Source organism: Esox lucius, chromosome 7 (assembly GCF_011004845.1).
Source record: "Esox lucius isolate fEsoLuc1 chromosome 7, fEsoLuc1.pri, whole genome shotgun sequence".
Lineage (NCBI taxonomy): Eukaryota > Metazoa > Chordata > Actinopteri > Esociformes > Esocidae > Esox > Esox lucius.
Window position 1 is genome coordinate 19,734,314 of NC_047575.1, and position 26,984 is coordinate 19,761,297.

Genomic DNA, 26,984 nt, shown 5'->3' on the forward strand with positions numbered 1-26,984 from the left:
TGTTCCTACTTTGACCCCCCGTCTAGTGAACAAAGTCAAATGGGGTTGTCGTAACACACATTACTACACGGGAAACTTCCTCCAAAGACATCATTGTGTTACATTACAGAATCATCTACTTAGGCCCACAGATTTCTGTGACCTCAGTGGGATTCAAACCCACTACCTTGGTGTTGATAGTGTAGTGCAATAATAAACTTACCCACAAAAGACCACTGCAATGCCAATGTACAATACAATACTGTAAAATACAATACATGATTACCATCCATAATTTCATTGCTAATTTATTTCACATGGTAGTAAATACACAATTGGTAACCATATTAGAAGGGGTGGAAACACTACCAATATATTTACACACAGAGCATGATTGATCAGAACCATAAATCAAAATCAGAGTTTTATTTGCCAACAACGTTTCACAACAAACTAGGAATTTGTTTTGGTCCGTTACACAATTTTGTACAAAAGAAATAAAAACAATATGAATAGTGGACTGAGCATAAAAACAGTAGACTGAGCATTAAGAATTTACCAAAAAAATTCACAAAAAATATGTAGATTTGTCCAGTTGAGGGTTGTGTGTATGTGAGGAGGGGTTGTAGATTTGTCCAGTTGAGGGTTGTGTGTATGTGAGGAGGGGTTGTAGATTTGTCCAGTTGAGGGTTGTGTGTATGTGAGGAGGGGTTGTAGATTTGTCCAGTTGAGGGTTGTGTGTATGTGAGGAGGGGTTGTAGATTTGTCCAGTTGAGGGTTGTGTGTATGTGAGGAGGGGTTGTAGATTTGTCCAGTTGAGGGTTGTGTGTATGTGAGGAGGGGTTGTAGATTTGTCCAGTTGAGGGTTGTGTGTATGTGAGGAGGGGTTGTAGATTTGTCCAGTTGAGGGTTGTGTGTATGTGAGGAGGGGTTGTAGATTTGTCCAGTTGAGGGTTGTGTGTATGTGAGGAGGGGTTGTAGATTTGTCCAGTTGAGGGTTGTGTGTATATGGGGAGGGGTTGTAGATTTGTCCAGTTGAGGGTTGTGTGTATGTGAGGAGGGGTTGTAGATTTGTCCAGTTGAGGGTTGTGTGTATATGGGGAGGGGTTGTAGATTTGTCCAGTTGAGGGTTGTGTGTATGTGAGGAGGGGTTGTAGATTTGTCCAGTTGAGGGTTGTGTGTATGTGAGGAGGGGTTGTAGATTTGTCCAGTTGAGGATTGTGTGTATGTGAGGAGTGGGCTATGTTTGGCTCCCGGGGCATGTTCATGATAGACCTCAACCTTCTGCCAGAGGAGAGAGTTCTGAATAATCCATTTCCAGGGTGAGAGGGATCAGCCCCAATCTTTGCCGCTGGCCTTCGCGTCCTCGAGGTGTGTAGGTCTCAGACATCCCGCATAGTTCCGGGAGTGAAATGACTTTTTGCAGGTTGGGATGTCTGAGGTCTTGTAAATACGGATAACTGGAGCCGATCATAGGGTGCCCAGGCGTCCCGGTTTGCCTGGGATTGTTGGGTGTCCCGGCGAAAACATATCCCCCGATTCTTATTGCTGCTTTGCTGTTTGCTTGTTGAGAGGACAGTTTAGCCTACATATTTTACTGATCTTCGTAGCAAAATGATTTAATTTAACCGTGTACATCAAGGCAGCAATCGATGACCACGTTAGGCTGCGTTTCATTAGAAACCGTAAGGCCGGTTGATCGCGTGGGAAGGCACTGTGCAGTTTTTGGATGGCTATTTGTTTTAAGTGCATTACTATAAACAAATCGTTGGCAAAATCTCCCATTTCTTATTCGACTAGTGTTTTCTAAAGTAAGTAAAGGATAATATTTCAGCCATCATTGCTCTGAAATGTTTGTATCATTTTATGAATGGTATTTATAATGTGCTTCTACTGTAACTATAGAGTCAAATTAGGATAAAACCATATTGCCTGCCAAACTCAGTAGTGCCACAAAAGGTATTTGACTGTAGCCACAATTTTAAGCAAGTCATTTTGGTAGCTCATGATGACCTCGAGTATCCCACAAAAAAGTATTTTACTCTATTCACATAGTTTTGGGAGGGGGCATAATTTCGGCAAGGCCATTTTCCTGCCTGCCGAAATTAGTCAGGTCATCCATCATGTGATCATCTGCAAATCCCAAACCAGAGCCACATAATAACATTCTGGTTCCTGAATGAAATCATGTTTCCTCTGCGGGCGACCAGAGCCAAAATGCGTTCACAAACCACATAATTTTTTTCGTCGTCTCTTCATAATGCAAACAGAAGACTGTGTTATAAGTGTAATTAGTTCGGAGTTTTGCACTAAGACTTCTGAATAATCTCCACAAGTGTGTGAAAATAGATGCAAAGCGATGGCGTAGTTCATATTCCACCCTAACTCTTTGTGCTGTGCTCATGAAAAAATTTAGAACTAGCTACATAGCTCCATAACATGTTTACAAACCATTACAACAATGAATCACCCTCTTTCGTGACAACAACCATCGCAAGCACTTGAAACGTTAAAACAAATTAGTTTACTAGTAAAGAATGTCAGTGTGATCATAAAAGCTTTCTATTTAATGTGTCGTATTATCCTCCGATCTTTCCCGAAACCGAGAAGACTAGAACTGATGTCCCTCCTCCTTTGACCTTCTCCTCCAATGGGATTCTGAAAAGTAGACGAAGACGTAATTGGAGAGGATGCGAGGACTGTGGCGGAGACAAACGATGTGCCCCATATAGCAATTCACGCAAATGCCGCGATGCTCTGCGTGAGCTTACCCGGAAGTTTACGTCATCAAACGTGCAATGTTTATGCTGTTCTAACGTGTGTAGGGGATGAGGAAACCGGAATATTGATTTGCCGTTTTTGATTACTAATTAATGCACCGTAACATCTAAGCGTCAGTTTTCACACTACCTTTCCGTCTTTTCATTTTTATTTGTATAAATAAAAACTTGCTAGCTTACTACATGGAAGGAATCGACTGGGGATTGGCTCTTGAGGAAGACCTGGCGCGGTAATTGCGCTGACCGTTACCTTAGGGGCTGTGGTTTGTTCCGAGGCTTTGCGATTAAACGCCGGTATGAAATATTTAACGTAGCTACATTTTCTCTTTGTCCCCAGTGAAACCTGCTCTACTGGCAATCCTGAACAGCAATATAACCCCTGGTCCAACCTGTCCAATCCCTGGTCCGAGCCTGGCTACACTTCTGGATCTATAGGAGAACTGGACAAGTTGGCCACAGGGGATGGACACCATGTCATTCTGCCGAATAAGCAGGAAGAGCAAGGTGTCCAGGTACTATGAGTTTGTATAGTTCAGTAAAAGCCAACAGTAGTAATGTCTTGTTAAATGTAAGCACACGTGACACCAAGTCATTCTAAGTGTTGGGTCTCTTGCAGACAGATGCCTGGATAGCAGACAAAGATGTTAACACAGATCAGGATTGGGAGTCACTGATGGTAATGTCTTTCCTCTGGGGGCTTCACATGGGCTAACTTGGGGCAATCACTGTGGTATCAAACACGACATCTAGAGTATACAGGGGGTGGACAAAATAACAGAAACATCACAAGGAAAAGGACTGTTACTAAATCACAATTTCAAATGCAACTGCAGCTAATTTGCCAAACATATGTGTCAGCTATTAAAGAGGTCTGACAATTAACAGGTGGGTCGGTCACAAAAACAACAGAATTAATGTGTCAACAGGAAAAGTCTCAAAAATCATGAATGCGTATACCTGACATGGACAAATTGCATTGGCAAAGAAGAACAGTAGTCGCCGGATGAAGCTGACCGTCTGAGATAGATGCACACTTAACAGGATCATGCCCCAAAAGTGCAGCCTTAATAATTACTATTGAATTGAATCAGCATCTCTGTGACCCTGTTGGAAACAAAAACGGGACGTTCTGAGTTTCACAAAGCTGGAATTTATGGCAGGGCTGCTTTTTAGAAATCGCTTGTGAAACCAACACACAAAGACTCAAAACTTGACATCTTGTGGATGTCTGATGATTGTGTAACGGCAAAGGAATATGAGGTAATTTTACAGGACCAGATGCACCCTCTGGTGTAATCACTGTTCCCCACTGATGTTCCCATATTCCAGGATGATAATGCCTCCATACACACTGCTAAACAAATTGGAGAGTGGAAGTCAAGATTACCTCTAACACCTTCCATGTATTTTCCCGATCTGAAAATCTCAGAAACTTTATTGTACATTTTGCAACACAGAGTACGAAGTCGATCTCAAGCTCCTTCATCCCTCAAAGATCTGGAGGCTTTTCTTCTTGAAGAATGGTGCAATATCCCACTGTACACATTTCAGGACCTGTATGACAGCATTCCAAGAAGGATTGGAGCTGATTAAAGACAATTACATTACTCCTTATTATATCCTTGATATAAATAGTTTCTATAGTTGTTACTCTTATTCTGTCCACCCCCTACATGTGCCTTACATACACATATATACAAACTCCCCTTGCATTCTAAATCTCTTGCTCTGTTGTCACTTCCTCTCTGTCGACCCTCCCCTCATTCTCTTTTATCCATCTCTCCCTCTGTCACATGTTCTTGGTCTGCAGCGGTCAGTGGATGAGTACAGCACCCAACTCGCACAGCAGTTTGAGGAGCTAATGAAACAGCAGCAGCATGAGGAGGCAGAACATAGCAGCCACGTCAACAGCCTGGTGCAGAAGAAAGATGAGGGGGTCCACCAGCAGCAGGTCGGTTCACACACATCTTTACACTGTAGGCTACATGCAGGCCTTGTTGAATTCACATCTTTGAGCTTATAATGGCGAGTGACAGTATTCATATTTTTAGGAGCTGCTGGATAAAATCGAGTCCATTCGTGTAAAGCTTCAGCTGAACTGCTGCAAGACCACCCGTAAGAACTTTGCAGTCAAGAAACAGGAGCTTAGTACGGAGAAAATCAAAATGGAGGAGGAGAGGAATAGGTAAAGAAGAGAGAGTTATAGTAAGTGGACACCTGAGCAGAACTGGGACGTGAGGTCAGTAAGCCATGTTCCTCTCTGTTCCTCTACCAGGCTTTCTCAGGAGTTGGAGGAGACCACCAGGAAGCTGGCTCTGCTGATAGAGGAGCAGAACCAGGAGAAGTAAGACTAGTAAACCAACGTCCTACTCTTACTTTAGCCTTCCCATAGACAACACATTGCATTAAGTATAATGTTAACAGGTCACCACACTCCACTGTGTTCGTTTCCAGGTTGACGTGGGAGCAAGAGCTAACTGAGCTTAACACTGAGATGGAGTGTCTACAGAAGGAGTCCGAGCAGGCTACGCAGCAAGCTCTACGGGATGAGGTCAGAATCAGCTTCATTATACGCCAGTCTGTGACAACCCTACCACACCGAACATTCACTCTGAGCTACCAACACAACTCTACCACACCAAACATTCACTCTGAGCTACCAAGACAACCCTACCACACCGAACATCCACTCTGAACTACCAAGACAACCCTACCACACCAAACATCCACTCTGAGCTACCAAGACAACCCTACCACACCGAACATCCACTCTGAGCTACCAAGACAACCCTACCACACCGAACATTCACTCTGAGCTACCAACACAACCCTACCACACCAAACATCCACTCTGAGCTACCAAGACAACCCTACCACACTTAACATTCACTCTGAGCTACCAAGACAACCCTAACACACCAAACATCCACTCTGAGCTACCAAGACAACCCTACCACACTTAACATTCACTCTGAGCTACCAAGACAACCCTACCACACTTAACATTCACTCTGAGCTACCAAGACAACCCTACCACACTTAACATTCACTCTGAGGTACCGTACCAAGCTTGCCATCTGAACATTCTGTCTGAGTTACTTAACATCCATATTCTGATCTCTGCAAATCAGATTGCTGCCCTGGAAATGCAGAGAGATGTGACCCTGTCTGAGATAGACGACTGGCTGAAAGAGGCTGACCGATACATAAACACTCTGAGGTACAGTAGTAAGCATTACTGTATGTGGTTTGCGCTGTATGTTGTTGTTTCTCATATAGGTTGTGTGTTCCCTGTGCCTGCAGACTGGACGCCTCCCAGCAGCACATGCAGCAGAGGTTGGAGTGGGAGAATAATGTGGCTGTGGTTCACAGCAGTTTATCCGGCCTGGAGGTGAGATACCACTGCCTTTAAACAAGGGAATGGTTAGGATCATTACTTGTGGGTTGAGTTCAACTTCTGCTTTTCTCTCCCCAGAATCAGTTCAAGGACCACCTTTTCTTACTACAACAGGGCCAACTGATGGAAAACCTCCCTGGAATCACATTACCTCTCTTACCCCAGGTCCCCACGGTCAGTCTGTATGATGTCTGTCAGAGATCCTGACATGGTCAGTCTGTATGATGTCTGTCAGAGATCCTGACGTGGTCAGTCTGTATGATGTCTGTCAGAGATCCTGACGTGGTCAGTCTGTATGAGGTCTGTCAGAGATCCTGACGTGGTCAGTCTGTATGAGGTCTGTCAGAGATCCTGACGTGGTCAGTCTGTATGAGGTCTGTCAGAGATCCTGACGTGGTCAGTCTGTATGAGGTCTGTCAGAGATCCTGACGTGGTCAGTCTGTATGATGTCTGTCAGAGATCCTGACGTGGTCAGTCTGTATGAGGTCTGTCAGAGATCCTGACGTGGTCAGTCTGTATGAGGTCTGTCAGAGATCCTGACGTGGTCAGTCTGTATGAGGTCTGTCAGAGATCCTGACGTGGTCAGTCTGTATGAGGTCTGTCAGAGATCCTGATGTGGTCAGTCTGTATGATGTCTGTCAGAGATCCTGACGTGGTCAGTCTGTATGATGTCTGTCAGAGATCCTGACGTGGTCAGTCTGTATGATGTCTGTCAGAGATCCTGACGTGGTCAGTCTGTATGATGTCTGTCAGAGATCCTGACGTGGTCAGTCTATTTGATACCGTATGTGAATCAGTGATGCTAATTAGTCAGTCCCTGTTGTTAATAGAATAATTCCTCTGCAGGTGGATTTGGTGCTGAGTTCCATGATGCATGCTACACACCGTCCCCAGTTTCCAAATTTCCCTATGGGCCCTCCTAATATCACGCCCTTCCCGCCCCAGCAACCCCACCCACCTGCATTCACAGCCCCAAGCAGAATGACCCCGCCACCTAACCCCCCCACACCCCCTGCCTCCGCTCTACCCCCATACCCAGCGCCCCCACCTGTCCCCCAGTTTACCATGGCCTCTGCCCAGCCCCTCCCCTCCACTAACCCCCGCGCCGCCGGAAAACTAGACAACCTGCTGAAGAGACTGGGGGACAGTTTTCCACAGTGCACCAGGTGAGATCAATTTGATGCACATTCTTAAATTAAAAGGTAGTATTGGTAGAACAATACAGGGTTTTACCTCTGTGAATGGTCCTAAAAATTATTATTTGCCTTTAAAATGAAATTATTAATGACAGTACATCATGGCTTTTCTACAGTAAAGATTCCGTAATGCATTAGTGTCAGAAAATGCCTCTTTCAGAAGCCACACCAGGTCTGCGAGTCACAATGCTGTCTTGCAAAGTGATGTGCATTGGAATCTAGACTGAGTTAGGATATCCAACCAGTGGATTTGTGGGGAAGACTGAAGGCATGAACTGAAATTATAACAAACAAGTCCAATAATCATTCTTCTACAGACTAGGGAATGCATACCGTGCCCTCGTCTGGAATTATCAGAACTGTAGGCCTTTTCTCTTTTGGCTTTATTCTGGATATGAAATTAAACAATGATTTCATGTGATTAATTATAGACTTGTCGGGTGGTAATTGTGTACATTTTGATTTGAACATGTAGCCATTTTTCATACACAATCCCTTAATTGCATGGCACCAAACATACTGGGACAGATAATATAATATCCAAATGAAGTATTTATGTTTATTAATTGGTCATACATCGATTGAATGCGTGGTCTGCCTGAAGACTTTGATCCCACCACACTCCAGGCATCTCTGGTGATACTGTCTTCACCCGTTAGTTTGGAGGTCTCTCTGCCTTTAGTGCCATCGTCACCTGTTAGTTTGGAGGTCTCTCTGCCTTTAGTCCCATCTTCAGCTGTTTGTTTGGAGGTCTCTCTGCCTGTAGTCCCATCGTCACCTGTTAGTTTGGAGGTCTCTCTGCCTTTAGTTCCATCTTCACCTGTTTGTTTGGAGGACTCTCTGCCTTTAGTCCCATCTTCACCCGTTAGTTTGGAGGCCTCTCTGCCTTTAGTCCCATCTTCACCTGTTAGTTTGGAGGACTCTCTGCCTTTAGTCCCATCTTCACCTGTTAGTTTGGAGGTCTCTCTGCCTTTAGTCCCATCTTCACCTGTTAGTTTGGAGGACTCTCTGCCTTTAGTCCCATCTTCACCTGTTAGTTTGGAGGTCTCTCTGCCTTTAGTTCCATCATCAACTGTTAGTTTGGAGGTCTCTCTTGCTTTTAGTCCCATCGTCACCTGTTAGTTTGGAGGTCTCTCTGCCTTTAGTCCCATCTTCACCCGTTAGTTTGGAGGCCTCTCTGCCTTTAGTCCCATCGTCACATGTTAGTTTGGAGGTCTCTCTTGCTTTTAGTCCCATCGTCACCTGTTAGTTTGGGGGTCTCTCTGCCTTTAGTCCCATCTTCACCTGTTAGTTTGGAGGTCACTCTGCCTTTAGTCCCTTCGTCACCCGTTAATTTGGAGGTCTCTCTGCCTTTAGTTCCATCATCAACTGTTAGTTTGGAGGTCTCTCTTGCTTTTAGTCCCATCTTCACCTGTTAGTTTGGAGGTCTCTCTGCCTTTAGTTCCATCGTCAACTGTTAGTTTGGGGGTCTCTCTGCCTTTAGTCCCATCTTCAGCTGTTTGTTTGGAGGTCTCTCTGCCTTTAGTCCCGTCTTCAGCTGTTTGTTTGGGGGTCTCTCTGCCTTTAGTCCCATGATAAGCCGTTAGTTTGGAGGTCTCTCTGCTGTTTGTTTGGAGGTCTCTCTGCCTTTAGACCCATCGTCACCTGTTAGTTTTTGAGGTCTCTCTGCCTTTAGTCCCATCTTCAGAAAATGAATGGCATATGTGATTGTATGTAAAATTATTCTTTACTTCATTAATTAAACCTTTCTTCCAAAAACAGTTGTTATAATATAACAACTCCTTGAAGAATCCAGATTGGTTTCAGTAGTTTCTCTGTTAATTGATGGTTCAGTAAAAGATCATGTGTCGTTAAATCTAGATTGCAGTCTCACTGCCTCTCTCCCTGTCTACATTGCAACCTGTCCTTCTCCAGACCCCAGCTCATGTCAGTACTGCAGCAGATTAAGACCTCTCGGGGCACCATGGCTGGCATGTCTATGGATGAAGTCACACAGCAGGTAGCACAGAGACTGGCACAGAATGACAAACCGGTAAGACTGCACAAGTACGCACACACACATTCACGCACCAACACATTATTATCTATATCCTAACCCTTATTCTCCATAGTCTCCAGGACTTATCAGGCCTCCGTCTGCATTCAGGGGTGTGTCTGGCTCGCAAGGCCCAATCCAGAGGCCTCCTGGCCCCATCCAGAGACCCACACATCCCCCTCAGAGACCTATAGGGGCCCAGGTCTTCCAGATAAGGCCTCAACAGGTACAGACCAACCAACCTGCAGAGGGCACCAACAACCAGAGTTTGGCCTGGGTGATGAGGTGCAGATAATTAGTGTATTTGTGCTTGTTGATACATAACTCTCTCTCTCTCACCCTGACCAGAATGTGGCTGCCAGTAATCGTAAGCCGTGCTTGATGTGCCAGAACCATGTGGATGCAGACAGCCAGCACCCTTTGAATTGCGCCCACACTGTACATAAGAATGTAAGTCCTACACTTACAGTGGGGAGAACAAATATTTGATACACTGCCGATTTTGCAGGTTTTCCCACTTACAAAGCATGTAGAAGTCTGTAATTTTTATCGTGGGTACTCTTCAACTGTGAGTGACGGGATCTAAAAAAGCTCTATGATCTCTGTAATTGCAAACCAAGGTTTCTGTACCAAATATTAAGTTCTGCTTTTCTGATGTATCAAATACTTATATCATGCAATAAAATGCAAATTAATTATTTAAAAAACATAGTGTGATTTTCTGGATTTTTGTTTTGGATTCCGTCTCTCACAGTTGAAGTGTACCTATGATAAAAATACAGACCTCTACATGCTTTGTAAGTAGGAAAACCTGCAAAATCGGCAGTGTATCAAATACTTGTTCTCCCCACTGTAGAGAACACTTTGGTGATGTTGCAGAGGGCAAACATTTTTGGTTATTGTTTTTGTAATTTGTTAATCGTAAATCATTTGCGGGCTAGAAAAGGGCAATAATTTAATTATTTATACAGTAGGTCCTTCATAATGTCCTTCATTTTATTCACATGTATAAGAATTGGGCTGGTGAGTTATTTGTTCTTCCCCCCCAAAGCAATTTTTTTACCTACAGCAGACTGGATGTAATAGCCTTGTGTGATGAATCCTGGCCTTAGTTAGCCCTCCCCTGCATTAAACGATGTATTGCTAGCACGAGTGCATCCAGAAAAAGATATGCTAGTTAGACAAGCTAGCACAAACATGATTAATATCCTGAAAGGGCTTCTTTGTAGCTCATGAGTAGGTCTTCTTCTGTCGTGAGTAGGTCGTCTTCATAGAGTTCCTAAGAGGCTAGTATTGCAGAGAAGCCACATAACATTTACATTTATTGATCTAGAAGAAATCCATAGGCTTGATAACTTGATCAAATGAATTAGCATACACATCTTCTGCAAGTCTGAATACTCATCAAATTCACTGGCAGATGAAATAAAATCAATCAGACAATGAGCATGTGTTCTAGTCCACGCCAAATGTGGTGGACACTAAAGACTATTGATTCAGTTTGTTCCAGAGGTTGTCTTGTCCACTTAGCTCATTGAGATAGAAGAAATGTGGGATCTGGTGGTCTCACTTTATTCATTGCATGGTCCAATCAGTCTGCCCCCTCAAAATACTGAATACTGAAAACTCAAAATGAATAATTATGATACACAAAAGTACACTTATTTTTAGTAAGTCATTTAACAAAATATAGGTTTCGGATCTTTCTCAAATTACTACCCTGGACAATTCGGTCTTAGAATGTGTTCCTTCACACAAATACCTTGGTATTTGGTTGGATGATAATCCTCTCTTTTATAACCCTCTTTAATGAGTTAAAACATTTATAGAATTGAAGATCAGAATTGGTTTCTATTATAGAACCAAAGCATGTCTTTTATGTTGACGTAGAATTTAATTTGTTCAGGCCATGTTTATGACATTTACGCAATATGGTGAAAACAATCTAAAGAAATTGGTAGAATCAGAGGTAAAACAATTGTTCATTCGACGATGTTGGTGTTTTTTGTGTTTGTTAAATAAATTGTGAGAGAAATGGGTGTACACATGTCTGTATGTGCAAATATTGATAGAATAATAATAATAATATACAGAAGTAAAATTGGTGTCATGGGAATGTAAGTTCTATTATCTACTGCAATTCAGCATGCAGTTTATTAGGCTACAGATTACATAAAATGTGAACTATACATGCTGATATTGGGATGAGTTCAGTAATTATCACTGGTCAGTTTGGTGGATATATTTTGTATATGTGTATATTGGAATATTGGGTGAAAACCTAGCTAGCTTAGTTGAGGTAACGCTTATGATTTGGTTGTTTGTGTTTCAGTGCATTAGTGTATGGCTGCAGTCCAGCAAGGATAACTCTTGCCCCTTCTGCCCAAACAAGTAAAAGGAGGACAGAACAGAAAGCATGAAGGTACACATACTGCTAAACATACTGATGGTGGAAGACTGTGGAATACGATTCTCATCCAGTCCAGTTTCATGGCGATGTACCTCTTTGTGACCCAATAAACACAAGTATTTTCTATTATGCATACCCTATTTACATTTTGCTTAATGTACATCATTTAATAAAATGTTTAAAAGCTGACAAAAAGTACTGTGTTGTTAAAACAACTGCAATTATCTGGCATCAACTCTAAGTTTATATTTTTCTCTTTCTGAACAAATGTGTGTTAGAATTCATAGGGAAATCACGTAATGTGTGCCTTTTGACTATGGGGGGTATATTGTGTAAATTTTACCTCTGATTTATTTTCACTCATGTTATTTTTTTATGTTATTTCTAGCATTAATGCATTTTTTATGTTTACGTTGTTTTTTAACTTTCATTATTCAATGTAAAAAAAGTATTTCTATGCAAAAAATACACTAAAGTGTTATAAGTGCCTTACTGAAAGTCACGTCATGACTCATGAATGTAGAACAGAATGTTGTAATACTTCAGTAAGTTTAGTTTTCATGTGGAAATGGAGAAATGGCAGTGACTCTTTGGACTTTTGTAACAACCTCACAATAAACACAATTATCAGCGGTGATTAAAGGTGAAAGAAAATGATAAAAGAACCATTCAAAGCAGTGTTTGAAGACCTTTTCTATTTTATTGACAAGACGAACATGTCTGAAGTAGAGATCAAAGAGCAAGTTGTTATTGGGTAAACCAACTGTAAGCATGACATTGATGTTCATTCCTGTGGATTGGGTCACGGTGAGGCTGCCCTCCATTTCAGAGCATTTTCCAGATACTGAACGTGTGTGAGTTGTGCAGGAGGCTGACCGTTATTGTGTTGCGCCGTTGGGAGTGATCCTATCGGACCGCGGTCAACGGCTCCTAGACCTTCTTGGCAACAGTCTCGTAGAGAGCCATGAACTTGCTCTTCAGGTCCTCAAAGTAGGGCTCCAGCTTGCTTTGGAGGTCAGCGGTGTGTGGGGACACATTCTTCTTCACGTCATCGACCGCCTTCACAAGGTGTTCCTTGTACTCCGCAGCATAGGGGGAGGCCATGTTCTTCAGCTCCTCCAGATTCTCAGTCAGCTTGGTGCGGACAACCTCAACTATGGGGAGCAGCTTGGACTTGGTTTCCTCAACGTTGACCTGAACTTTAGCGCGCATCTCTTCAACCAGGGGCTGAAGCTTGACCCTCAGGGCCTCCATGTCTCCTTGGTTCTTGGAGATGTACTCCTGTAAGACAGGATCCAGCTTCTCACGGTACTCATCGATGTGCTTCTGTAGGACCTGCCTCAGCTCCTCACGCTTGGGCTCCAGCCGGGTGCGGAGGTCCTCGACGTCAGCCATCACCTTCTCACGGGCCTGCTTGGTGGCTTCGAGGAACTGGGCAGTGAAAGCATCGCCATAGGGGGTCAGGGTCTGCGACGCGGTCTGGGTATACTCGTGCAGCCTGTCGAAGCTCTCAGACAGTTTCAACCTGGGGGGAGAGTGGGAGTTGAGGAGGGGGGGGGGGGGTACAGCGATGTGACCTGTACTGTACAGTATGAAAACAAGGATGAGGGAATGTTGCAAAGGCAGAATAATCTGATGTAAGTTAACTTAAGGTGCTGTTCGTCTCTTACTTGTACTCTGCGTATTGGGTTCCATCCAGGTGTTCCAGGGTCTTCTCAGCGGTCTCCTTCACCCGAGTTAGGTACACCGTGGCGGCGGCCTTTATGTGCTCCAGCTGGGAGGGGGCATCACTCTGCACGGCCCTGGCCTGGGAGCCTTGTTGGGGGAAGAACCTCAGCTTTAGCTACGGTGCATAGATCTCCACACGGAGCGCTACACGGACGCAACGTTAGGGTTTATACTGACCTACTGCCAACAACAGACTCAGTGCGAGAGAGACAAACTTCATGATGACGGGCTGAGAAAGAGAACGAGGGAGAGGGGAAGATAACACGTTTGAAAGAAGCAATTCGATGTCCCACAGAAGTCCAGACGAGTAAACCCTTAACACCAAGCATTTTAAAGTCAGATGTCACAGTAGAAAAACGACTAAAACCTAACAACCGTGAATAACCTTTCTGTTTCCCAGTGAGGCTGCCAGTGTCTTACCTGGGGGGGTGCTGCTCGGCGTGAGTAAGGCTGACGAACGGAGCGGTGCGCCTTTTATAGGTCTCTGAGCAGACGTGTGTGTTCTGTCTCAGACATGGACCTCAACCCTCTCAACCTTACTGGATTCTGCACGTTCAAGGGTCAGAAACAAACAGAGGAGATTCTTTACAGTTTGATAAGCAAACAGAGAAACATTCCCGACAGTGCCTTCAGAAAGTATTCAGATCCCTTTGCTCAACACATTTTGCCTTACAGATTTAACTTAGAATTGACTAAATGTATTTTTGTTTGCCATCAGTCTACACTCAATAATGCTATCATTCTGTGGTTCACTGTGATACTACCATGATACAGTCAGTCCTAGACTTGGAGTGTGTGTTCGGATTCCATTTGCATTGCAGCATACGGTGCTAGGACATGCACGTATGGGAGTCCCCAGGAGCAGTAAACATGATGCGTGTTGTAACATAACCAAGACAGCGTATCCCTTATCAAACATGGCAACACGTTGCAAACCTTGGGTCCGTTTTCTTACTGATGAGTTCATGAGTATTAGTGGTGTGCACACTTTGCTTCTCTAGGCCAGTGTTGATAAATGTATAGGTATGTTGAATTATCTTCTATTTAATCCGTATTCTGAGCGGTTTATCAGGGTCAATGTCTGAAGCTCTAATGCTTTAGTTTTTCACTTTCTGCTGTATTAACACTAATCACAGTCACATTCTAATAAAATCTCAAAATGTTTCTTTTACACCACTTCCAAAAATGTTTTACATTATTCATTTTGTGATTAAGGCCATCATTGCAGCAACTCCCAGCAGACTTAAAGGAGCCCAAGCCACCATACAGTATTAAGCTGCTAGAGCATGGTTAGTTAAGGGAACCACATCTCTATTGCTAACGCCACCAAACCCGGACGACACGAACCAATTGCACCGATTTAACCTTGGGCTAATCAAATAGCAAGATTTGAATTCTGGTCTCGCAATGACACAGCTAACGTCCAGGCAGTGACTTTAGCGCTGCACAAGGGCACTTTCCTATTGGTATTTGACCTTCTGTGGCGTTCCATTCCCCTACTTCTCCCTTCTTTACCCCTAATGCCCCTCAACACCTCAATAACCCCTGGGACATCAGGGGTGTTGGACTCGGTTGGTTATAAATATGCTGATGAGTTGAAACCATGGATATGTTATCTTGGTATCTGCTGTGTCAGTGAGTCCTGGGGTCAGAAGACAAAGTATGTCTTATATGATTTGACTGTGGTGTATACACTCACCTAAAGGATTATTAGGAACACCATACTAATACTGTGTTTGACCCCTTTTTGCCTTCAGAACTGCCTTAATTCTACGTGGCATTGATTCAACAAGGTGCTGAAAGCATTCTTTAGAAATGTTGGCCCATATTGATAGGATAGCATCTTGCAGTTGATGGAGATTTGTGGGATGCACATCCAGGGCACGAAGCTCCCGTTCCACCACATCCCAAAGATGCTCTATTGGGTTGAGATCTGGTGACTGTGGGGGCCATTTCAGTACAGTGAACTCATTGTCATGTTCAAGAAACCAATTTGAAATGATTCGAGCTTTGTGACATGGTGCATTATCCTGCTGGAAGTAGCCATCAGAGAATGGGTACATGGTGGTCATAAAGGGATGGACATGGTCAGAAACAATGCTCAGGTAGGCCGTGGCATTTAAAGATGCCCAATTGGCACTAAGGGGCCTAAAGTGTGCCAAGAAAACCTCCCCCACACCATTACACCACCACCACCAGCCTGCACAGTGGTAACAAGGCATGATGGATCCATGTTCTCATTCTGTTTACACCAAATTCTGACTCTACCATCTGAATGTCTCAACAGAAATCCAGACTCATCAGACCAGGCAACATTCTTCCAGTCTTCAACTGTCCAATTTTGGTGAGCCCGTGCAAATTGTAGCCTCTTTTTCCTATTTGTAGTGGAGATGAGTGGTACCCGGTGGGGTCTTCTGCTGTTGTAGCCCATCCGCCTCAAGGTTGTGCGTGTTGTGGCTTCACAAATGCTTTGCTGAATACCTCGGTTGTAAACCCTAGAAATGGTTGTGCGTGAAAATCCAAGTAACTGAGCAGATTGTGAAATACTCAGACTGGCCCGTCTGGCACCAACAACCATGCCACGCTCAAAATTGCTTGAATCACCTTTCTTTCCCATTCTGACATTCAGTTTGGAGTTCAGGAGATTGTCTTGACCAGGACCACACCCCTAAATGCATTGAAGCAACTGCCATGTGATTGGTAGATTAGATAATTGCATTAATGAGAAATTGAACAGGTGTTCCTAATAACCATTTAGGTGAGTGGCGTTACCCTTGACCCTGACCTCTCCTTTGAAGAACATATAAAATATGTCTCAAGAGTTGCTTATTTTCATCTTCGAAACATCGCAAAAATTAGAAACTTCCTATCAAAAACTGATGCAGAAAAATTAATCCATGCTTTCGTTACTTCTAGATTAGATTACTGCAATGCTCTTATCTCTGGTTATCCAGACAAATTAATAAATAAACTTCAATTAGTGCTGCACACAGCTGCTAGAATCCTAACTAGAACAAAAAAATTTGAACACATTACTCCTGTCCTGGCATCCTTGCATTGGCTGCCTGTTAGGGTTAGGGCTGATTTTAAGGTTTTACTCTTAACCTATAAATCAATACATGGACTTGCTCCTACTTACCTTGCTGAAATGATCCAGCCATATATACCTACACGTAACCTTAGATCGCAAGACGCAGGCCTTTTAATTGTACCTAGAATTTCTAAACAAACAATTGGCGGCAGGGCCTTTTCTCATAGAGCTCCACTCCTGTGGAATGATCTGCCAATTAAGGTTAGAAATGCAAACTCAGTGCAAACTTTCAAGTGTCTACTAAAAACTCATCTCTACAGCACGGTTTATAATTAGGTGTAGCCTGGCCTGGGGGCGTGAATGTGACCAGTAGGCTTGATACTGTCCACCCTTGCTGTCTTGCCAGGTGGGCTCTCGTCGCCACTGGGATGCCCTCCCTCCAATGCCCTTCGGGGGAAGAGTCACTGGCTTGTTGTTGACTCTCTATTGCGCACTTGTGCAGTTGGGCTGTACGCTACTAGCAATACTCGGCCCTCATTCAGGGGGGTTGCGGTTGGTGGGTGTCCCTTTGGTTGATGCCTGGCAATGTGGTTGGATTGATTTCCTGCCTGTTGGGCCCTGTCCGGGGCCTCCCCCGGGTAGGGCCACAGTGTCACCGGACCCCCCCGTCTCAGTTTCCAAGGTGTTACGCTGCTATATTATTGTGCTGGGGGACATGAGGGATGTACTACTAACTTTTCTCAGTTTCCTCCAATTTTAAATTTTAGAAGGAGATGAGGTCCTGGTCCACACCTGCGGATTACCTGGTTTGGGGGGACCGTTGCTGTTCCTGTCCTTGTCCACCTGGTCATACTTCTGACCTAGTCTAAAATCGAATATACTCTGGATTTAGCCAAGAGAAATGTATTTATTATTCCAATTGGACTCTTAATATCTCACCCGGCACAGCCAGAAGAGGACTGGTCACCCCTCTGAGCCTGGGTCCTCTCTAGGTTTCTTCCTAAAATTCGACCTTCTTAGGGAGTTTTTCCTAGCCACTGAAATTCAACACTACTGTTGTTTGCTCCTTGGGGTTTAAGGCCGGGTGTCTCTGTAAAGCACTTTGTGACAACTGCTGTTGTAAAAAGCGCTTTATAAATAAATTTTGATTTGATTTGATTTGACCTAACCTCCCTCCTCTTTTCCAGTGTTGTTGGGACTGATGAGTATTAAATACATCAGGCAGTTCAAACAGAATTAGGGGTTTTAAAAATTATACCTGTAACATGTATTAATATTATAGAAATGACTGACTTCCAAGTTCCAGGTCATAATAATAAAACACAGACAATTGTTTTCTATTTTTGCCAGCTTTAATCTGAATGTTTTCATTGATTTACATACACTAGCTGTTGGACATTAAAACATGATTACATTATCCTGTCAGTTATCCTACACTACATATTATGAGCCTGACACTTTTTTTCACCAATTGTGGAAACACCAAACCCTTCATAGCAGAGACAAATCTCAGGTAAATATCAGTCAACGATGCAGAGCGACATGAACAAGGCAGCTTATCCTAAAATATTTAAAAAACAGGCTGTTATTTCATCATGTACAACCCTGATTCCAAAAAGGTTGGGACGCTGCGTAAAATGCAAATAAAAACAGAATGCAATGATATTTAACTGAAAATGGTACAAAGAAATGTTACTGTTAAAAGAAAAAAAATACACACCATTCGGTTTTCTTTTTACATTTTACTCAACTTACCAACCTTTTCTGAAACAGGATTGTAGTTTTGATTAGAAAACATTTTTGATTCTCATCTAACAGGTATTCAAAATGAAATCAACATTGTAATTGATGAAAAGTTTAACATTATGACCACCTGCTTAATATTGTGTAGATCCCCCAAAACAGCCCTCACCCGTCAAGGCATGGACTCCACTAGACCTCTGAAGGTGTGCTGTGGTATCTGGCACCAAGACATTAGCAGCAGATCCTTTAAGTCCCGTATTTTGCAAGGTGGGGCCTCAATAGATTGGACTTGTTTGTCCAGCACAAGGTTTCCCAGCAGAACACTGCCCAAAGCATCACACTGCCTCCACCGACTTGCTTTCTTCCCATAGTGCATCCTGGTGCCATGTGTTCTCGAGGTAAGCGACGCACACAGCATGGGCACCCTGACTGGTCTGTGGCTACGCAGCCCCATACGCCACAAACTGCGTTGAACTGTGTGTTCTGACATTTCTTTCAGTACCAGCATTAACGTTTTCAATAATTTGTTCACCTTAAAGATGGCTGCCCCACAGAGACAATGATACAGTGATCACTTTTTAAACTGTTTAAATCACTTCAGTGTGTTATGCTTTCTTCACATATTTTGCATCAAACACACCTACTTTGGACTGTTAATCACATTAGATTATTATTTTTTTTTTGCATGATTAGACACTGTTGAGGACAGCAACGTAACCAGTTTCTTCTGATCTGTCCTGCTACAGAGTAAAGGGCTCCCTCTAGAGGTAAAATAAAACTCATGCAAGTTAGTAGTCAGTGACTAAATCACACAATTGATAAAATTAACATAGCCCATATCTACACGTCATTGAAAACTGAAATGAAGCAACTACAAAAATGATTTACATCCATGGTCCTTTATTGGAATGCTTTATCTTTTAAGCATGTGACAATAAGCCAAATGTAATCCACTTTGCACCAAGAACAGATTCTCACTAACATGAATTCTCATACAAACATTACCACATTCGCAACACAAGGTAATCTATCCAAGCTTCAAATATATATATATATATATATATATATATATATGTATGTATATATATATATATATATATATATATATGTATGTATTATGTACAAATGGGTCACTTCTAAACAGTCATACAACCAATGCACACTCTCAAACAGACTTCAGTCACACACATGCAGACACACTTCAACAGTGAAGGAGATGTATATTGACAGAGCGCAAGAAGAATATGAATACAGAGGGTAGTAAGATGAGAGCATTCAATGCTCAGCAAGAGGACCTTGGTAACCACTTAAGTTAAACTGCAACAGGAACAAAACAAAAAACAAATGAAAGGCCACAAACACGTCATTCTCTATGTGACCTGTGGTTGGGCTTTTAATAGACTAGTACATTAATGTAGTTCTGTGTCGGTAGCTTTATCATGATGCTGTGTAAGACGTCCAGTGAAAACTAGGAGGCAGGTTGTAGTGTGGACAGGGACTGGGTGTTCTGTATACTACACACAGGATACTACATGAGAACAGATGATGACAGAGCGGGCCAGACTGAGCAGGTATTTCAGTGTAAGGGAGAGAGCACAGGGGTTAGAGTTTTCTATGGGTAAGGGACAGAGCACAGGGGTTAGAGTTTTCTATGGGTAAGGGACAGAGCACAGGGGTTAGAGTTTTCTATGGGTAAGGGACAGAGCACAGGGGTTAGAGTTTTCTATGGGTAAGGGACAGAGCACAGGGGTTAGAGTTTTCTATGGGTAAGGGACAGAGCACAGGGGTTAGAGTTTTCTATGGGTAAGGGACAGAGCACAGGGGTTAGAGTTTTCTATGGGTAAGGGACAGAGCACAGGGGTTAGAGTTTTCTATGTGTAAGGGAGAGAGCACAGGGGTTAGAGTTTTCTATGTATAAGGGAGAGAGCACAGGGGTTAGAGTTTTCTATGGGTAAGGGACAGGGCACAGGGGTTAGAGTTTTCTATGGGTAAGGGACAGGGCACAGGGGTTAGAGTTTTCTATGGGTAAGGGACAGAGCACAGGGGTTAGAGTTTTCTATGTGTAAGGGACAGAGCACAGGGGTTAGAGTTTTCTATGGGTAAGGGACAGAGCACAGGGGTTAGAGTTTTCTATGTGTAAGGGAGAGAGCACAGGGGTTAGAGTTTTCTATGGGTAAGGGACAGAGCACAGGGGTTAGAGTTTTCTATGTGTAAGGGAGAGAGCACAGGGGTTAGAGTTTTCTATGGGTAAGGGACAGAGCACAGGGGTTAGAGTTTTCTATGTGTAAGGGAAAGAGCCAGTGTTTGCAGGCTGGTGTGGGGGGGAAGCTTGACCTCACTGTTGTGTCAAGGCACAGAGAGAGCAAGGAGCAGAAAACACTTTGTAGTTGGTCCTCGGATGGCAGTTAGGAACTTTAAAGAAATTTGGCATTTCTCTTTAATTTTACACTCATTTTCTTCTGGTCCCAATTTCCTGACAGCTAATCTGTGATTATGTCCACCGCAGAGTGCAATTTGGGAGCTTTTCAGAACATGTCTTCCAAAGCAAATCTTGACAATCCCCTGTGCTTCTGATCATAGTTCTCTGAACCAGAACAGAGCTTGCAGGGCCCTGAACCACGGCAAGGAGTGGCCAGTGTTAAAGCATCCAGACATCCCTACCCACCCTTCGCCAAACACTGCTGAGCACTGGACTTACACCACTGCACCGTTCAGGACCTCTAATCACAGAACATACAGGGGTGCTGATAACAGAGCTTCTAAGCTGTGCTCCACTAAGAAGCAACTTAATCTTTCACCTGGCCCAGCCCACATTCTACAGTTCACAGTGCATCTCTCTAGGATTTTATTCTACAGTACACAGTGCATCTCTCTAGGATTTTATTTTACAGTACGTAAGTGGCATTGGAAGGGTTGGGATAACCAGTAAAGAAAATGACTGTAATCCGTAATGTTACCAGCAGATACATTGTCATCTGATAACATAACAGGAAGTAGATGATTACTTCTGCCTACGGTACTGAAATACATGGACTTCTTAAAAACATCTTGTCGGTACTTCCCTAACTAAAGTTAAATGCTTCATTGTTGACAAGTAATCAACAATTGTGCTTAAAGGTGGGTACATATAATAGTAACCAGAAGCACTTTTTTCCAGGTCAAGCCGTTTTTTCCAGTCTCTGGTGCCAGGTACAGACCACAAGGCTACATACATCTCTTGGCCTTCAATGAATCACGCTGCTGCTCTACACAACGGTTGAAGCAATGGGCCCTATTGTCCTCAACAACAGAAAACAAAAACAGAATAGGCCGACTCGTTTTTCGTTTTGGGGTTATGTTCAGAAGAATAATACATCAACATTTCCAGGCCAAATACTTGAAGATCAATGTGCATTCAATCAATAGGACCGACTGGAAATCTGACAGACTTTAATGTGAAGATATATTGTATTATCCGTTTGAATGCAGCAAGCATTGGGTTAGTCATTCCCAAAACAAACCTCACATCATTAGCATATTTACCCCGTTAACATTATGATATTTCAGAAACAAGAGACACTAGAGGTACTAGATTGATGCAACAGTTATGTTCCATTCAGCGGGGCGTGGCATTGATTGATGTTGTAACAGATGTTGTTCAATTGCTCATATTTATTGTCGTCTCCTAATGTCCTCTCCTTAATAGAAAAAATCTCTGAAATTAACAGATTTCATCAGATTATTACTGTGTTTGGGTAATTTAAAAGTGAATATACTGATTTTTGAACAGGTTACTAGTAAATGTAAGGGATTACATTTCCAAAGGATCCTTGCAACCCTGGCCACTGGCCATTAAATGACCCAGCCCTCTCTAAACCTCAGACTCCAGTGCTAGTGCTGTTGCTACAGTACAGATGTCTCTGGAAATTGTGAGGTCTCTCTCCTCCACCTCTCCACACCGTCAGCCCCCCCCCCCCCCCCCCCCCCCCCCACAAACACACAGACACACGATCCCATGCACTCCCCTCCTGCCATGTCTGTTCCACACCCAGGAGCCCCATCTCTGCTTGGCCCCGCCCTCTCCTGTGAGTGACATATCTTCAGTTGACTCCTTCCCCACTGACAGGAGCCCGTCCCCCCCACCCCCACACCTACCCCACCCCCTGTTCCCAGTACAGGCCACCCCAAACCACAGATCTAGGATCAGACCGCCCTCCGCCTAATCCTGTCCTCAACCATTAGATGGAGGACAACGGGTGTGAATAAGGATCAGTGGTTTGGAGCAGGGTCAGAGTGGGTCAGTAAAGCCCCCGGCTGTGTGGGGATGTCAGACCAGCGAAGCCCTCCTCTCCTCAGGCGTCTCCTCCAGAATCTGCAGGAGCAGGTCGCTGAGGGGCTTGGCGATAGCCCGGTAGCCTGCAGACGTCAGGTGCAGGAAGTCAAACATGTCCCGGGTGGAGATGGTCCCGTCCGAGTGCACAAAGCCCTCTCCCACATCCAGGAACTGGGCCTGTCCCAGCTGCGGCAGCAAGGAGCGCAGGAGGCCGTTCACCGCCGCGTTCTTCTCCCGCAGCGGGTTGGGCCGCTCGCCTCTCGCCAACAGACCCTGGGATGGACAAGAGGGGGTAAGACTTGGGGAAAAGGACACGTCTGGAAATCCATTAGTGTTGGACATCGGAGAACTCACCAAAACGACAACCTTAGTCTTAGGAAGACGGGAGGTGAGTAGCTGTGCGATGGCAAAGATGCCCCCGGCCACCTGTTCCGCAGAGTGCTCATAGTTGTTGGTTCCTACCCAGACTACGGCCACCTGAAGGGGCCAACCAGGTTGATTAGTTTAAAATCAGGTGTTCTAGGTCTGATCTGGATGAAAGGCCTTACAGGACCAGACCACTTGACCAACCTTGGGCCAGATGTTGTCCAGTTCTCCATTCTGCAGCCTCCACAGCACATTACACGTGGTGTCTCCCCCGATGCCAAAGTTCAGTGCATGTAGAGGAGAGAAGAGCTCCCGCCAGACCTGGGAAAAGACAGTGGATCACATAACCATACCAACATACTTACACACTTTATACATGCAGCAGGAATAGAGGACCAGTGACATCAGTGGAATATTTCCACACGCCCCAACAAAAACAATTGTCAAACTGACAGGCAAACATGGACACAACAGGCTCATACAAGCTACTGCAATAGAAAACCAACAGGGTCACAGCACACAGTCAACATCTGTAACACACGTACTGAGTTCAGCACACATTTTCAATAGTTATATTTGGATCCACAACCAAAACAGGGACTGAAACATGCTAGACACTAGGGATGACTGAGCCTACTGTGTCAACCGCTCTGTTGTTGGTCAGGCTCGTGGTCAACCAAAGTGTTTACATTAACAGTTGAAATTACAATTGAAAGTGTTTGGGATACTGAAAAGAGGAATAATGAATTAATGTCCAATCTACCACAGCTGTATATTTGCCAGAACAGGCAAATAATAGGATTTTATAGATCACTATGAAAAATGTTTTAAGTTAATGTTTCAAATATTCTTTTTCAATAAAATTGTACTTGTAATAAAATATTCCCCGTTTATACTTTCTCTCTGGTCTGTCTATCAGTTTGCATTGACTTTAGACACTCGCAGTACAATCCTTCCCACCCTAAACCACCCTGGACTAGGTAGTACTACTGTGGTCTCATTCAGCTGTATGATTCCAACTGCTCTGGTATTCCTGAACAGTAACAGCAGCTGTAAAACACACTGAGAGATTGGAGAATGCAGGTCTGATAAACATTGTGAGAGTGGAGAATGCAGGTCTGAAACAAACTGCGAGTTATGATAATGCAGGTCTAAACCTCACTGTGTGTTACGATAATGTATGGCCATGTATGTAAGCATGATCACAGATTACATTTCAGCAATGGTTGTTTTTGCTCCTATGTGACAAACAGCCACATTAGGCGATTGAGGGTCGGGTCTTGTTATTTTGATCACTAACTAATAACAATATAAAAGCTCAATAATAAAATAATGACTTGAGTCATTATAGGAATTCAGTGCGCTTTTACAATTTTAGTTGATATATATATATATTTTGTATTTTTATTTGAACAAGTCTATAGTATGGATAATACATACTTTAAAATGTAGGTTAAATTGACAGGACGCATGGTCGACCGAGATCGCTCTCTTGTACGGGACATCAGTACATTCCCTCCCTCTGGTGACTATTGTCCTCGGGTCAGCCGCAGGAGACTTTGGGTGTCTGACCCAACAGCATAACAGACACAGGAGGACACACAGGTGGCCATGTTCCCTCACCTCATACTGCTGCATCAGCTGCACCATGGAGTCTCCTATAAACAGCACCTCTGGCTCGGCATCCTTACACTCAAGAACAAACCGCGTGTGCTGCAGAATCACAACAGAATCACAACATCACCCGGCAGACAACACAGAAGGGAAATGTTACACACTGGCCCAGATGGCCAGTAATGACTCAAACCCTACTAAAACCTACTGTAGGTTTTAGTAGGGTTTGAGTCATTACGGTCACTTGTTGTCTGTATGACGTGGTGTTCAGGTGTGATGTAGTGAGAGTTGGAAAGATAGACCAACCTGGGACATCCAGCGATCATCTCCCTGTACGTCAACCACAGCTTGTGCCACCGCTGCCGGGTTCATCTCATCACCGCTCATCCTATCAGACACAACACAGTAGACGTTAACACACAAAGTAATAGCTATGTCCATGAATAAGGCCCGAACAAGGTCACCTGGACAGGTAGGGTATTAAATTAGGCTTCTGGAACTCTTATGCTAATTCCACTTTGGAGTTCAGGGTGGATGACACTGAAGCAAACCCTGTTCGGAACCCAAACGGGCCTGAGTGGAGACTAAATCAGGAGAAACTGTCAGTTCTGGACTGGAATCACACTGTTTGGATCTATGCATATCCGCTAAAGGGCACATTTATATTTAAATTATTTCTCCCTGAATTGAAAGGTAAGGTCATATGTTTCAAAAACTGTTTGGCAAGTGATCATTACTGACATATAAAATTAAGTTTTGGGATTGTAGTTCGAGTAGCGTTGCATGAATAAAGCTGATCACTGAAAACCCAGTACTGAGACGGCAGTATGTTTTTTTCGAGCATGCCAGTGACAGTTGTTGAAGTTGATTTCCAAGTATCAGTCCTGCTGCGGTCTGCCAAACGGGTGGTGATGGAGGTGATGGAGACAACAGCGCTTGCTAACTATGGAGGCCCCGCAGACAGACATGGGTGTGCTGGGAGTATCTAATAACAACGAGAGCAATGTAGCAAAACAGCAAGAACTGAGCATAATAGTAACAGCTTATAGTCAGGAACAAATCAGGTTTGTAATGTTACGAAGCTCTAACAATTCAGCCAGAATAAGTTATGTTTCCATGATAAAATCAAAAGCGCCATGACAGATGCGCTTACAGACCCCCTACAGTAAGTACAAGTAATGTAATCACTGCCTCAGTCGCTGTTGTCTCCTTAGACACGACGACACAAGCAAGGCACGCCTGCGGGACCAGTCAATCCGTAAAACCGTAATAGCCAACCTTCGTACCTGGAGGCTTCTTATCTGTGCCAAATATTGCCAAACTGCCAAAATATTCCCTCGCGCACGGAGGCTACAAGGCTCCAATATGACGTGCGTGAGCGACAACGGATGCTAGTGCGTCGTTCGGATGCTGCTCTCGCGCCCCTTGATTTGCTAGCTAACTGACTGGCTGGATAGACAGCAAGACAACCTGATAAATAAAATATTTGTTTTCAGTCAATAACCAGCTACGAGGTATGTTCTCTGCTATTCTAAATAAAAAAACTAAACAAAAATATGCTGAATAAATGTCTCAGATAATTTTAAATGTGAAACTTTTCGGTCGAGTCGACCCAACCTCCCGCTTTTCAGCATCCGAGGTTTCCTTTCACTCCTTTGCGTTTGCATCAATGTCTTGTGAGCAACATAAAAATAAAAAAAACACTTCCGGGTCACGGAAATGTGGAAAATGTCAAAATAAAAGAGTTCAACGTATTGCTTCAAAACTGACAAATGTAATTTATTATATGTTTAATTAAATGTACCTCTCAAAACATTGACAACAATTAATATTTATATTTAAGTAAATTCTATTAAAAGTGGGTATTAAAACACGTTCCAAGGTCAAAATTCAGACAATGCGAATGACTGAAAAAGGAAAACATATTGCAGCAGTGTTGTAAGTGTAATGAAAGATGTGTTTTGGAAGGTTTGTGAAGGTGCCGTGTTGTCTGATGTCTCAACTCTGTGGGACATCCTAATCGCACACCAATGGGTCTGTTTGCATCCTGAAAGGAACAGCCATACACAGTGGGGCTCAAGGTAGACCCATCTGCTCAGACAAACCAGGTGTGAGGATGGACAATTCAACAAAGTAGAAGTATAACTTCTGTTGGATTAACTGCACTGATATTTGGTCTTTTAATGTGTGTCCCTTAAAAGGATGAACTCTCCAATAGATTTAAATTATGTACATGTTATGTATAATTTGTTACAGGTAAATGTTTACATGATGAAGAATCCTGCAAGACCATATGTCTAGCTTTGGATGGTGCTTATTGAATATATGTAAATGCATGAATGCCAGGTTCTTAGTTTTCATTGTTTTAGCCAAGGTGATGTGATCCTATTATA

General features: G+C 43.5%; 3 protein-coding genes across 5 annotated transcripts; 1 reads left to right on the plus strand and 2 right to left on the minus strand.

Moving 5' to 3' along the window:
• The first annotated feature begins 2,726 nt into the window (after positions 1 to 2,726).
• rnf214 (ring finger protein 214) lies at positions 2,727 to 12,475 on the plus strand. 2 transcript variants are annotated; one of them, XM_029121237.2, is made up of 15 exons: positions 2,728 to 2,989; positions 3,097 to 3,271; positions 3,376 to 3,435; positions 4,570 to 4,710; positions 4,811 to 4,944; positions 5,035 to 5,103; positions 5,214 to 5,310; positions 5,891 to 5,979; positions 6,063 to 6,150; positions 6,235 to 6,330; positions 7,003 to 7,322; positions 9,267 to 9,384; positions 9,464 to 9,613; positions 9,736 to 9,837; positions 11,720 to 12,475. In XM_029121237.2, the coding sequence occupies exons 1-15, from the start codon at positions 2,943 to 2,945 to the stop codon at positions 11,780 to 11,782; spliced, it is 1,749 nt and encodes a 582-aa protein (XP_028977070.2). In that variant the 5' UTR covers positions 2,728 to 2,942; the 3' UTR covers positions 11,783 to 12,475. The 2 variants fall into 2 exon arrangements, with proteins under 2 accessions (XP_028977071.2, XP_028977070.2); XM_029121238.2 differs by lacking the exon at positions 3,376 to 3,435 and having other exon boundaries at positions 2,727 to 2,989.
• Positions 12,476 to 12,700: 225 nt separating this feature from the next.
• Positions 12,701 to 13,993, minus strand: apoa1a (apolipoprotein A-Ia). The gene is made up of 4 exons (XM_010897142.3): positions 13,946 to 13,993; positions 13,703 to 13,754; positions 13,468 to 13,612; positions 12,701 to 13,322 (listed from the first exon to the last, which is right to left on the minus strand). The coding sequence occupies exons 2-4, from the start codon at positions 13,743 to 13,745 to the stop codon at positions 12,728 to 12,730; spliced, it is 783 nt and encodes a 260-aa protein (XP_010895444.1). The 5' UTR covers positions 13,746 to 13,754; positions 13,946 to 13,993; the 3' UTR covers positions 12,701 to 12,727.
• A 5,186-nt stretch (positions 13,994 to 19,179) lies between these two features.
• On the minus strand, positions 19,180 to 26,249 carry pafah1b2 (platelet-activating factor acetylhydrolase 1b, catalytic subunit 2). Of its 2 annotated transcripts, XM_013134434.4 has the most exons (6): positions 25,878 to 26,249; positions 24,898 to 24,979; positions 24,601 to 24,690; positions 23,182 to 23,298; positions 22,966 to 23,088; positions 19,180 to 22,884 (listed from the first exon to the last, which is right to left on the minus strand). In XM_013134434.4, the coding sequence occupies exons 2-6, from the start codon at positions 24,976 to 24,978 to the stop codon at positions 22,606 to 22,608; spliced, it is 690 nt and encodes a 229-aa protein (XP_012989888.1). In that variant the 5' UTR covers position 24,979; positions 25,878 to 26,249; the 3' UTR covers positions 19,180 to 22,605. The 2 variants fall into 2 exon arrangements, with proteins under 2 accessions (XP_012989888.1, XP_010895439.1); XM_010897137.5 differs by having other exon boundaries at positions 24,898 to 26,249.
• Between the last annotated feature and the right edge of the window lie 735 nt (positions 26,250 to 26,984).

Coding starts and splice junctions, on each gene's coding strand:
- rnf214 (XM_029121237.2), top strand. CDS start 2,943: ATGGAAGGAATCGACTGGGGATTGGCTCTTGAGGAAGACCTGGCGCG. Junction 3,272..3,375: donor AGGAAGAGCAAGGTGTCCAG/GTACTATGAGTT, acceptor GGTCTCTTGCAG/ACAGATGCCTGGATAGCAGA. Junction 9,614..9,735: donor TCCAGATAAGGCCTCAACAG/GTACAGACCAAC, acceptor CACCCTGACCAG/AATGTGGCTGCCAGTAATCG.
- apoa1a (XM_010897142.3), bottom strand. CDS start 13,745: ATGAAGTTTGTCTCTCTCGCACTGAGTCTGTTGTTGGCAGTAG. Junction 13,613..13,702: donor GAGTCTGTTGTTGGCAGTAG/GTCAGTATAAAC, acceptor TCCCCCAACAAG/GCTCCCAGGCCAGGGCCGTG. Junction 13,323..13,467: donor ACCCAATACGCAGAGTACAA/GTAAGAGACGAA, acceptor CTCTCCCCCCAG/GTTGAAACTGTCTGAGAGCT.
- pafah1b2 (XM_010897137.5), bottom strand. CDS start 25,032: ATGGACATAGCTATTACTTTGTGTGTTAACGTCTACTGTGTTGTGTCT. Junction 24,691..24,897: donor ATGATCGCTGGATGTCCCAG/GTTGGTCTATCT, acceptor GTGATTCTGCAG/CACACGCGGTTTGTTCTTGA. Junction 23,089..23,181: donor TGGACAACATCTGGCCCAAG/GTTGGTCAAGTG, acceptor TGGCCCCTTCAG/GTGGCCGTAGTCTGGGTAGG.